The sequence below is a fragment of the Sceloporus occidentalis genome, unplaced genomic scaffold (assembly GCF_023333645.1).
Source record: "Sceloporus occidentalis isolate IW3139 unplaced genomic scaffold, rSceOcc1.0.p SCAF_17, whole genome shotgun sequence".
In the NCBI taxonomy this organism is placed as follows: domain Eukaryota; kingdom Metazoa; phylum Chordata; class Lepidosauria; order Squamata; family Phrynosomatidae; genus Sceloporus; species Sceloporus occidentalis.
In genome coordinates this window covers 14,019,429-14,031,511 of record NW_028316997.1, presented here as the reverse complement: position 1 = coordinate 14,031,511, position 12,083 = coordinate 14,019,429, and the positions used below count along the sequence as shown (strand labels likewise).

General features: G+C 38.2%; 1 protein-coding gene across 1 annotated transcript in view; it reads right to left on the bottom strand.

The window, feature by feature from the left end:
* Positions 1 to 12,083, bottom strand: part of LOC149302865 (cadherin EGF LAG seven-pass G-type receptor 1-like) — a 93,613-nt gene that overhangs the window by 8,957 nt on the left and 72,573 nt on the right. Inside the window, exons 16-24 of the mRNA XM_089482078.1 lie at positions 10,978 to 11,079; positions 8,699 to 8,793; positions 7,784 to 7,993; positions 6,320 to 6,503; positions 5,990 to 6,133; positions 3,352 to 3,541; positions 2,525 to 2,692; positions 2,224 to 2,350; positions 1,074 to 1,274 (exon numbers count right to left, since the gene is read on the bottom strand). Of these exons, the coding sequence (XP_089338204.1) occupies positions 1,074 to 1,274; positions 2,224 to 2,350; positions 2,525 to 2,692; positions 3,352 to 3,541; positions 5,990 to 6,133; positions 6,320 to 6,503; positions 7,784 to 7,993; positions 8,699 to 8,793; positions 10,978 to 11,079 (1,421 nt within the window). The remainder of the gene's footprint in view (positions 1 to 1,073; positions 1,275 to 2,223; positions 2,351 to 2,524; positions 2,693 to 3,351; positions 3,542 to 5,989; positions 6,134 to 6,319; positions 6,504 to 7,783; positions 7,994 to 8,698; positions 8,794 to 10,977; positions 11,080 to 12,083) is intronic.

Below are 12,083 nucleotides of genomic sequence, written 5' to 3'. Positions count from 1 at the left end.
CTAAACAGTTTAATTAAAAAATAAACTAAAATGGTGCAGCATTGCAATTAATCTTCTGAGGCTATCGGCATTCATGGGGAATTAGGGCCTCTCCCTGTAACGGCATTGTTTGCTAACGTCAGTAACTCAGGCTTGGAGCCAGGTACCCATGAATTATTTCCACTCCAGCATTCTTATTTGCTCTCAGGTTTACCAGTGCGTTACGTGTCAGGCAGCAGCTCAAGTGCAGGTACATAGATGATTAATCGAGGTACCAAATTGCCAAAGCTGCACAGTGGTAGCACAGCAAGAACATTAAACTCCTTTTAAAACACCCAGCACTGGCTACAGAAACCTGAAGCATATATTGCAAACTAGGACGAGCTGATGATACCATTTTAACCAGCAAAAGAAAAGTGATTTCTAGCCCAGATCTAAAATATAAATTAACTTAAAAGCTCAACATGACTGTTTTTACAAAACATGTTGTGTCTGCAATAAGTTATATTGTTTCTGCTTGCACAGAGCCAATCGTCTGTCTATGGATAAAAAACCAGCAAAAAGGGCTGCAAGGAAAATGTATGCTGCTGTTATTGTTTTTAAATTACTTATTTGTATTTGTAAAGATAAAGGAGAAATAGAAAGGATACTGTCCATGGAGGATTCCGGAAAGCTACACTATTCCTAATTCCTAATTCCTACAATGTTGATCCAAACAGCCTGGGAACTGGATTTCTTTTTCCTAACAGGAATATATGTATCGACTGATTGTAAATATGTATAGCGTATTAAAGGCATATGCATTGTAAATTCATAAAGGCAACTTTACGTTAAAAAAAATAAATTTCTCAGTCCTAAAACCTTGAACATTTATATTGTTGCCAGGGGATGAAGAGTACAAAAGGGATCTTTAGATGAAAAGTGTCCAATGTAGGATGTGGAATTTCCAGACCCAAAGACAACAGGAATAATTAGACAAGTGGTCTGAAATTACTCTATAGACATGTCCATTATCAGGCCATTTATCATATTAATAGGACATTAAAAGTTAGCTATTTGAAATAATGCAGGAACCAGATCATTTTTCCACTTACCGGATTATCAGTCTGATTGATTCCAATGAGAAAGACCAACTCAGACAAGAAAAGGGCAGCCACCAGATTTTTGTGGATATTATGAATGTTGGAACGTAGGGTTCTGATAAGAACCAGCAGAATAAAGGTCAGCAGCAAAGCCACCAGTGAAATCGACACAGAGGCGTATGTAATGATCTTCAGGGGAAGCACTTCCCCGTTCTGTTAAGGAGACATTTCACATTTAATTTCATCTGTGCACAAATACATTGTGTACTTACCACTGTTTTAAGGTTAACATACCGGTATATAGCTATACATTCTATATCGACATTGGAGGAAAAAAAATATTATCGCAGCATGTTTAACTGAGGTTTATATGTTTCTGCTGCTTACAAACAGTACATGCTTTCTATTCTGGGATAATTGTTATTTTTGCAATTGTGTACTTTTTATGCAATTTCAGTTACTCTATAACAATATCACAGCCTAATAAGGTAATAGCAGAAATTCAATTTATGTATAACAATAATAATATTTTAAAAACATCCTTTACATGTTATTAAATAAAATATTCAAAACACTATAAATTGTGTACAGTTCAAGTTATCATGTTAGGAGATCCTGACAAGGCCATAAGGACACCTACCCAATCTATTAAACAAAAATCTTACATATGAATGATGTATAGAACTGTTTCTATGCAGTCCCCATAATGATGGGAAATAAATTCCAAGGATTTGTGGATAAATAGAACTGTAGTTGACCAACTGGTTGCTGATTGTATCTCGTATCAACTAACTAATTCCTTCCTTTTACTATGAATGAGTGGTCTGTCTGGTTTAGTCACATGCCCAAGCTTTTGGATGCTCCACATACACCTGTTTTACACAGAATACCCTAAATCTTTCCCAAAACTAAAACATATGGGAAGACGTCCACCTTCTTTCTGATTTGAAAAGTAAAGACCACTTAAGCACATACGGCATAGTCCATTGTTATATTTTCTTGTGTTGATTTTTTTCTGATTTTACTCATGATGTAAACAGTATCAAAACATAAAATGGCTTTACAGTATATACATGTGTAATACTGTGTGTATGAGGGACAGGAATTTAGGTTTAGACAAGTCCCCAAACGTGGCCAAAGCTGTCTCCACACAGTTACTGACCTCTCTTTTAGAAATGTCCATTAACACAGCAAAACTGGTCATGTGATTACACTGACAGGTAACATGGCTTTTGTTTCTGGAAATAAGATCACACCCTCTGGAAGACCAGCCTCCGGCTCCTCCAATTCTGTGGGATTAAAAATGCGATTTTAGTGCAAGCACCAGCAACCTACAAATTCCTGAAGAAGCAAAACGTAAATGACATATAGCAGAACCCAAAGTATCAGGACATATGTTCAGGTATGATGATGAGTTTGTATTTTAGAAAACGTGGATAATTTCATTACAAAGGTACTCTTACATTATTGTGTGGTTCCAGAACACACAGACAGGCTTAGTTCTCTCTTCTGTTTCCAGCATAGTATATTCCAGTATTATTGGCTTCTCCAAAAGCGCAGGCAAGGGGTCTCCTTCATTATGAACAGTTGTGCTTACAATAGGTGTGTTTATGATGGGACGATTGGGAACCCTGTAAGGAAAAAGAAACAAAAAATAAATGTCACTACAGTTGGCTGATCAATCATTGTGTAAGACATAGTTTAATAATACTAGAGGTTTGTTTATTGTACACATTTGCTTAACATAAGTATTTATGGGTCTGTGGTAAAAGGACCAGGTGAGGGCTGAGACTTTCTGGACCCCCAGTAACTAACCTATGCACCGACATACATATTTACATGTACTCTCACACTTACACACTCGCAAACATACACATTCACACTAACACCCAAACACATACACACACAGGTTAACTCATACACATACTTACACACACTTATGCCAATACACACTCCTTCTCACACATATACATTCACACTAACACACACAGTTACACATTCACTCTAACATACATACTTCCTACCCTCACGCTCTGTCTCACTCACTCCCTAACCTTGACATGACCTGCTGTGTCCCCCCCCCCTCTGCAGGTTGCCACGTGCAGGTCAGACCGGCCCATTGTGAACAATTTTGGACCAGCCTGGGGGGCAAGGCCCCTGGCCAGCCCATACATGGAGAGGACCATTCATCTTTGGTCTCTCTCCCAGACTGTGTATCAAACTTCTAAAGCTCCAGGTGGAAATTATTGCTGCACCTGACAGTCATTGCTTCAGAACAAAGTTACCGTACCTTAAGCTGCGACGGTCTGGGTCATATTGCTCTGGTAATAGCTGGCCTAAGGAACGGTACACAATCACCATAGCAACAGCATGCTGGTTTGAATGGTCAGGCTGCCTCTTTTTTCTTTTGGACAGGCTTGCCTCATATCCGTCATCTCTACTTTGAAATTGCTGGTATGGAGGTTTAGCTGTAGGGGCCACTGCAAACAAAAAAGAAAATGGTGTGAATAAGGGCGCAATATATATAATCCCAGAGGGAAACTATCATCACTTTTACAAAATATTTTATTTGCTATACGCAAAACAGCTGATACTTATTCATACAATTACATTGTGTGTGTAACTTATATGTCCCGTACAATATTTTGTCAATGTGAATTAAAGTGGTACATTTAAAATCAGATTTGTTGTATATCTTGTCACTTTGGGAACTGTCTAAATTTTAGAAAACTAGCTTTTTATTGATATAACTGTAATATTTCATGAAATGATTTTCAACACACAAGACACGCCACTTGGGCAGATTTAGGATCATAGTAATAAAGGCATTAATTTGGCAGGATTATTTACTACCCTGCCTTAGTAGCAGTAGTGCATCTCCTATTTGTCCAGGTGTTCAGCCCAATTACAGAGCTGGAATCATTGGGATTAGAGAGAGCTGGAAGGTACTCCAGAGCACAGTTCTGACAGCTTTGCAGTGCGTAGTCACAAGAAAGATTAGTGACAGAGGGCTGTGTTCCTCATCTGGATGCCTCGAAGCAGTAAACAACACATTTGCAATTTTCATCTTTTAAATACCTGCCATTCTCTTCTATACATCCACATACTCAATTTGTACCTATATATATAAATACTGTAATCTTGGAACATTTAATTCACCAGTAAATATTCAAATTATATATAATTTGAATATTTACTGGTGAATTAAATGTTCCAAGATTACAGTGATCAATGTGCATTTTTTTATGGCAATAATTGCATGCTTGAAAGTATTAGTGGTTGCAGATTGTTTGAGAAACCCATATGCTCTATTGCAAGGGTGTCCAGTTTTCTTCAGTGGACAACTTCATCAGAAGTGCATGCATGGATGGGCCACATTCTTTGACATTCGACAGAAAAAATGCAGCATGACTCCTATCATTATATAATGAGCCAGACAAAGATGGTGTTACAACATGTCTCCTATTATTATATGGTGATCTAGACACCGACAGTGGTACAGCATGCCTCCTATTATTATACAATGAGCCAGAGATAGAGGGTGGTACAGCATAACTGTCGACAGCCTGGACTCTATCCTGTTGGCGGAAGCCAGCACTTGCAGCCAGCGCTGGTACAATGTCATTCAATGTATGCCCAATCACACAATCAGACATTCCCTTCTGGTAGGTGTCACTGCTGACACCCACTGGAAGTTCTAGACCCTGTTGTGCTCTTTCATTGCTCCTCTGCTGGTTGACTGCAATTATTGCAAATGGCAATGCAGAGCTATGGAGCCATGCTTGCTGATCTCAGTGTGATAAATAAAAACAGATCAGGAGGAGTGGGAGGAAAATAGTTTCTCCCCTTCCAAAAAATGAAAAAAAAGTAAAAATGAAATGTAAATGAAATAAATAAAAATTAATTGGGAGCCCAGTGATGTTACCATGACATCATTAGCATACAAAAATGCATAAGAGATCCCCAAAAGGATCTGAAGCCATACTGGGCTAGGAACAATGCAAAAAAAGAAAGAATAAAATGAATAATATAAAAAAAAAATTATATTATATTATATTTATATATTATTATAAACAAATATTATAATTATATAATTATGGTTTTTCTATGATATAAAAGAAGTTCCAATTTCTCCTGAACAAAATGATGTATTATTTTTTTCAGGTTCATCAAAAATGGAAAAGGGGAATCATGGCTTAACACATATATGGTAAAAATAACAAAAAGTATTTTGGTCCTTTGGTTCTGAAAATACCCAGGCCTGAAGTGGTTAAGCCTAGTTCAAAAAGATTACCCGCCACAAATGTAATATCATTCTCAGGCTTATCAATAGTCTTCTTTACAAATACATTACCAGCCAGAATCTGCTCTCTGTTGAAAGTATTACAAACCACACTTTCAATTGCCCATCTACAGGATCTTGCTTAGCGATAAAATGCAAACCAAAGTGTTAATCCAGAAAGAATGCCATCCATTTTTGCAGAAACATCACAAAGCATGTTACAATCTAACCCTGTTCCTCTCATCTCAATAACCCATTCATTGTCTCTTACCGCTTGGTGCACTGAACAGATTAATAAATGTATGCATCAAGGTTCAGGGAAAAATAATGTCACTAGACAAAAATCTCAAAAAGTGATCATAAGCCTTAACCCTTTTCTACACCAAGAGGAACATGTAACAAATTACAAATCTGCTTATATATCTGGCAATTAAAGGCTTAAACCCATTCTGTAAGAAATAGCGGTAGACGCAACATATGGTCTTCCGAGGGAAGACCCTTAATTGCTTGCGAACAGAGACAGGTGGGGCAGCGATTAAGGATAAAAGGCATGCCCAGATACGTTAATTGAGAACAGCTAGTAGCAATTATTTTCTCATGTGAAATATATTTTACGTAGCAGCAACCAATGGACAAATTATCTTACCTTTTTTTTCAGGGGGTTTAAACAAAGTGTCAGGGAATATGACTGATGACTCAAGATCTTTTGGATAATCCTCGTATATCTCATTGAATGCCGGGACCTTGGCACCAGTGAAATTAGCCTTATCAAATATGTCAACAGCAATGACTGTTGGGAAAAAGACCACAATAAATCAAGTGAAATCGACAACAGTACTTTTTACACTTCACATCATTTTATATATATATATATATATATATATATATAAAGATATATTATACATAATTTTGTATATATATATAAGCAGCCTAACAAGTATATTATTCAGTGCCACTTTAGTGCTTACTGACTTACTAATATTTGAAGTTACAATGACAAAAGGTTTCATGTACGTCCTCTTCATGTTCCTAGCTATGTTGTTAGCATACTCTTCATAATGTTTCAGGAGGTGAGCCGTGCCACCTTCAGTTCTCTGGATCTGGCTCCAGTGGTCCTTGTTTTTGTGGTCTAGGATGGCACTCCCTGCGTGTATGACATTCTGTGAAATAACAGGCAAATGCATGCATGGTGAATAATAAGGACAGAAAACACAGAACGAGGCTTAACCTATAGCACAAACTCATAATAGTAAACAAAAATTCTAGTGCAATGTATTTTATATTTGGGGAAATCATCAGGAAAATGTAATTAGCTTTGCTGGCAACTGTCCCACGTTTAGTACTTGGCACCAGAATTGCTCTTTACAATGGTCCTATAGGTAATATCTTTGCTTTAGCTTCTGTGCAGAACCTTCTTGTATGGTAAAACTACGCTTTTTGTAGACTTAGTAACAGCATACAGGTATGTCCCAGTGCATAGAGGGCATATATTCTTGAACAGAGATTAAAGACTTTGTTAACAACATCATCTAATTTTGGTTCACTGCACGGCTTTGCATCTCCTGTAATAAACCTCAAGGTCACAAACTGCACAACTTTCAAGTAAATCCTTAAGACAACTTTTTACTAACAAATCTTAGCCGATTTCAGCAATTTACTATAAATATTAATATGGAAGCCGAAATGTGTTCTAGCTTTAATACCGTCAATAAGTTAGAATTTGAGTTCCAAAATGCTAAAAACACCACGGAAGGCTTAGAGGTCCATGCATCCAGATTAGTAACCTATCTTCAAGGTGATTTAATGATATCGAGGAAGCATCCATCAACAGCCTGCTTTCTATCTGACCTAGGTATCTCTCTTCTAAAGGAGTCCAGTTACCACAAAGCCGCATGTCGGCAAGTCATTTGGAGCAGCAGAGTAACTCTGGCTCAGGAACATGTATTTATCACTGGCTATGACCCAGCAGTTGGAAATAACATTGTAATTACCAATCAGTAAGAAGATGACAATGCCCCTTCTCTTCTTGATCCTTATGAAATTGGGAAACCATACATTCTAAACTTGCTCAAATGCATATTTTGAAAGCCTTATTTTAACTGTATCTTCTATGCAGTTAGTGTGGTTCTATGAGGTTATATGTTAGCAAATATGGAGCACTCACCATACAACTAGTGAGGGTTCCTGCCAATGGCCCCTTGTCTACCATTTTGCATAATATTTGCTCTATACATAACACTCATTGCAGATAACAAGCATGGACATGACCTAATTTGCAATCAATATTACTTTGTGTCTGTTTCACAAAACCATATCGGACTAATCAATGATACTGGTTAATCAAAACCAGTACATTTTTGTTTCATACTTCTAGAAAAGAAATACAATTTTATATTGTGATGATGCAGTCCAGCAGATTAATACAGACAGATCTCCGTACCTCATTGAATTCCACATCCCTTGTTGCAGCCAAGTCAAAGCCTTGTTTTTGGCTCTCATGCTGCAGTACCCTGACAAGAAGTTGGTAGCTGGTTCGGATATCGTTCCCATAGAAGTCATTTGTGTGGTTGGTGGCATTTTGCAGCACCCGGGCAATCATGATTGATTTGTCACTGTCCAAAGTAGTCTCGTTGCGGTGCAGCTTCTCGTTCTAGAATAGAGCAATCATTGCTGGGCATTATAACCATTGCATTGAAATAGTTTAATGAGACTTATGTCATGTAGAAGCAAGATTCGGATGATATATCCATGCCTCATTTAAATAATAACTTCAGATACAAAGAAATGTAGATATAGAAGCATAAGAATTAAGAAAGCAACATATCTGTGATCTGGTTTATATCCAGGTTTTTGTTTTAAATAGCTTTTCCTAAAGCCGTGCAAAACCAACACAAATTCTGACACTAAGTCTTCAAATACCTTTAGGCATATCACAAAACATATTAGTGTTGTGCAAAGTCAACCTCATCAAGTAAGAGTTTATAGAAGCACACACGCACAGAATGCCAAACATTCATTAGCAAAGCTATGTTTGTGGAGATCCTGGCAGGCATGGGGAACACAGTTCACTGGTCCTCATTAATTGTTCTGTGAAATGTGTTTGGTGCTCATTCCTCAAGCAATGCCAGGGTACCCCATGAAACGTAAAAGACATCTTCAAATATGTTAATCATTTCTCATTGTTTCCTGAACATTGAATGTGTCCGCCATACTCAGACTGGTCACTTGTAGCAAAGGGAAGTTAACACCGTCAAGCTTTGTGAGTGACGGCAGCCTGATGCTAATGGAGCGTGAGCTACACCCTCATGCCATCTATGCCTGACTATTGTCATTTTTGTTTCGGAGGAACACTTACCAAAGTCTTCAGCTCCAGGAAGGTCAGGGTGGTGCAATTGAAAAGTTCAGGAGGTAGCCAGCCCTTTTCCTCACTACAGTGCCGGATTGCGTTTCCTATGCCAAATGAAAACCAAATGATACATGTGCTTCTACAATATTTAGCTCTTGGTGCTAGGTCTTCCACCAATTGGGTGGCTCTTCTGGGAATGGACAGCCATAGCAGATGCTTTTTTGGTGTTATATGTATAATAAATATAAAATCGGTTAGATTTGGTAAAGACATGCATTTTAATGTTTTTGCTTTTCCTTTAATCTATACAGGTAGGAATAAAAGCTTGGTAAATCTATCAAACACACTCAGAAAGCTGGATTTTTAATACAAATGTTTGTGGGGTAACGTGTGGTTTTCAAGGTCAGAGTGAAACAGTAGCTTACCCTTGTGGCATTATACTCCCCCCCCCCTTGAACATGGCTGCAATGACCACAATAAAAGTCCTGTCCCAAATTGTTTTGGTGCCTCTCTACATATACCAACAGTGGCATTGCTATTACATGAAAATCAGGACCTGAGGCTCTAAACACAGACAATAATGTAGTTTGTAATCTGAAAATACCAGGATCTTTTGTTCATCTAACATTTGTAAAATTGACCCTTAAATACTGCCAGCCGCCAGTAATCATTATACGGCTCCATAGGCTTTTATTCTCATAATTAGTAGGAAACCTTCCGGGAAATCAAGTGAATGCTGGAATTACAGACATGAACAATAAAATATAATGTGAGACAACAAAATATAGATACCCCGAAACTTGTAGTGGTGCCAATGACTGCAAAACTCCATTGTTTCTTTCATTAAAATACAATAGCTACCCTCCTCCATACATTTTACGTTATAATGTCAGCGCAGATTAACAGAACAGAGATTAGCATATGATATTCGTGTAACCCCTTCAATGCTGGAGGGGTGTATGCCACTTTCCTAGCACTCTAGGGCCGATGGCTAAGAGAGTGGATTTGAACAAAGCAAAGAAGGGTTAAAACTTTAGGGCTCAAAGTTAAAATAACCAGTCGTGCGATAAACCATGGAATTACCATACACACTAGAGCAAATTTAAAATAGTAATTTAATATGGCACTAATAAAGGTAAGAATACATGTGAATGGTAACTACAGGGAATTCCTTTGTTGATGGACTATTCTGTAATGATTTACAAAATACTAATGGATTAGTGACTAGTGGGGGAATTTATCAAAGTTTACACTGTTCAATATTTAACCTTTATGATTTAGTAATATGCCATTCATGCACTGTTACTAACGCTTCACAATGTATAAATGAATGGTAACATTTCACTAATTATGCAAACTTTTAAGTTGCATATTCATATGATGACTTTTTATAAAGATATGTTATGTAAATATTTAACGCGTGCCTATGAAGTGCGAGAACTAAACTAAAACTTTAATGTTTAATGCATTTTTTTGCTTTTGGAAAAAAAAATTCTGACCATGCTATACAATGCCTAACCAAAGTTTGAAAGAATGTTCAGATTTCACACTCTTTCTGAATTGATCAAACATTATGTCTAATGCTAGATTCTTCACACTTTGACTGTAACATGTATTTGTAAATTAGACCAGAAAAAGTTATTCCCATAACTCTGAAACCTGTACAGTTGCCAGTGACTACGCTGGCCCTTGTTTAACTTGACTCATTTACAGCATTCATTAATTATGCACTGACAGCATAGAAGCCGGTTTACCGCGTTTGTTTCTTCCATCTAACTCAGGGCAATCCTGTCTAAATAAATGAATGGCCTGACCAGTCTGGAAAGTTTATGACTCACGCTGTTAATCATTTACAGCTTCCTTTGTCAAGCTTGCCATAGCCTGAACCTGCAGTGTACATCGATGCTAAACTTCACCTACTTTGGACCTCACCATATAATCAATGTACACCAATCGGTAACGGGTCAACGTGGTGCAGTTTTTGAGACAAAAAAAAAAAAGTTCTCAAAAATATGTTTTCTCTCACTTTGAAACGGAAATGAACAACAATGTTAAAATGCAGACAAATAAATCTTTCTGTTATGGTTAATGGATGTACGTATCATTCAATATGATATATATGTATATTAGAAAGTTACTTTAGCTGTAAAGTAATAAAGGTGATGGTGATTTGGTGTCTTTTTCTTTAACTACATTGGTCTGCATATGCTCATATTTTCGAAAGTCCTCCAGGGCATTTGTATTTTATTGTACTCCTTAAGCAGGTAGAGTTTCACAGCTGAACTTACCCACAGATCCCTTGGGGCACGGAACAGCAGCTGGCTGACCAAACTTTGTCTGTGGCCACCAGATTCCAGCTTCGAACGCTTTGGGACATCCATTATAAATCACTGCAATCAAAAGAGCAGATCATGATGTTGTCACTCACAGTAACTGCAGGAACATGACATATTCTGCTAAAGCACAGTGGGACAGGTCGGTAGATCCATAACTGTGTTCTTTTCTACCATTGTGAAATGTATTTACTGATCCATGCCACAACCACCATAATCCGGTCTTGGAATCACACCTACAAAGTGACTCAGATCCTTTCTTGCAAAGTTAAAAATATTTAGGTTTGATGTCCCCTATGGCTGTTCACGTGCCAAGAAAAATACAGCAGCATGCAGTCCACAGCTGTGCTCTGATAACTTATCATGAGCCGCCAACACTTAAAAAACAACAAAGCCTTTACCAGCTTGCCCGTGAATTGTCGGAAATCTCCTCATGGAAAGTGTAGGTTACACAAATTGAGATTATACCTTTGGAATACATTCTATCGATTACCCCAAAATATCTCACCTTCTATGGAAAACTATAACACTGAGTGTCAGAATAGAATGAAAAGTAAGGTGTTATCTGAGGAAAGCAGATGTTGTATGCGACTTAGTTTGCTGAGCAAATCTAAATATATGTGATATGTGATATAAATCTAAATATTAAAATAAACATTTTGAAACAGGCTTTTCCAGAAACAGGAATTTCATCTCTCATCTGTTCCAAACATACAGGGCCGGCCCAAGGCAAAATGCCGCCTTGGGCGAATTTTAAAATGCTGCCCCCCCCCCTTATCTACCCTTCCTCTCCCTCCGTCCCTGCCGCCCCCCCCATTATCTACCCTCCCCCCCCCCATTATCTACCCTTCCCCCCCCCCCCCCCTTGTACTTACCTTTCAGCAGTCCTGCGGCGAGTCTCCCTGTTCGGTGCCGGCTTGTAATGCTGAGCGTCGGAAATCGTCCGGCACTCAGCATTACAAGCCGGCACCGAGACCGAACGGAGACTCGCCGCAGAGGAGAGAGAGAGGGGCGCCGAGCAGGTACTGACAGCTTGGTAAGCGAAAACCACTCGGCGCCCC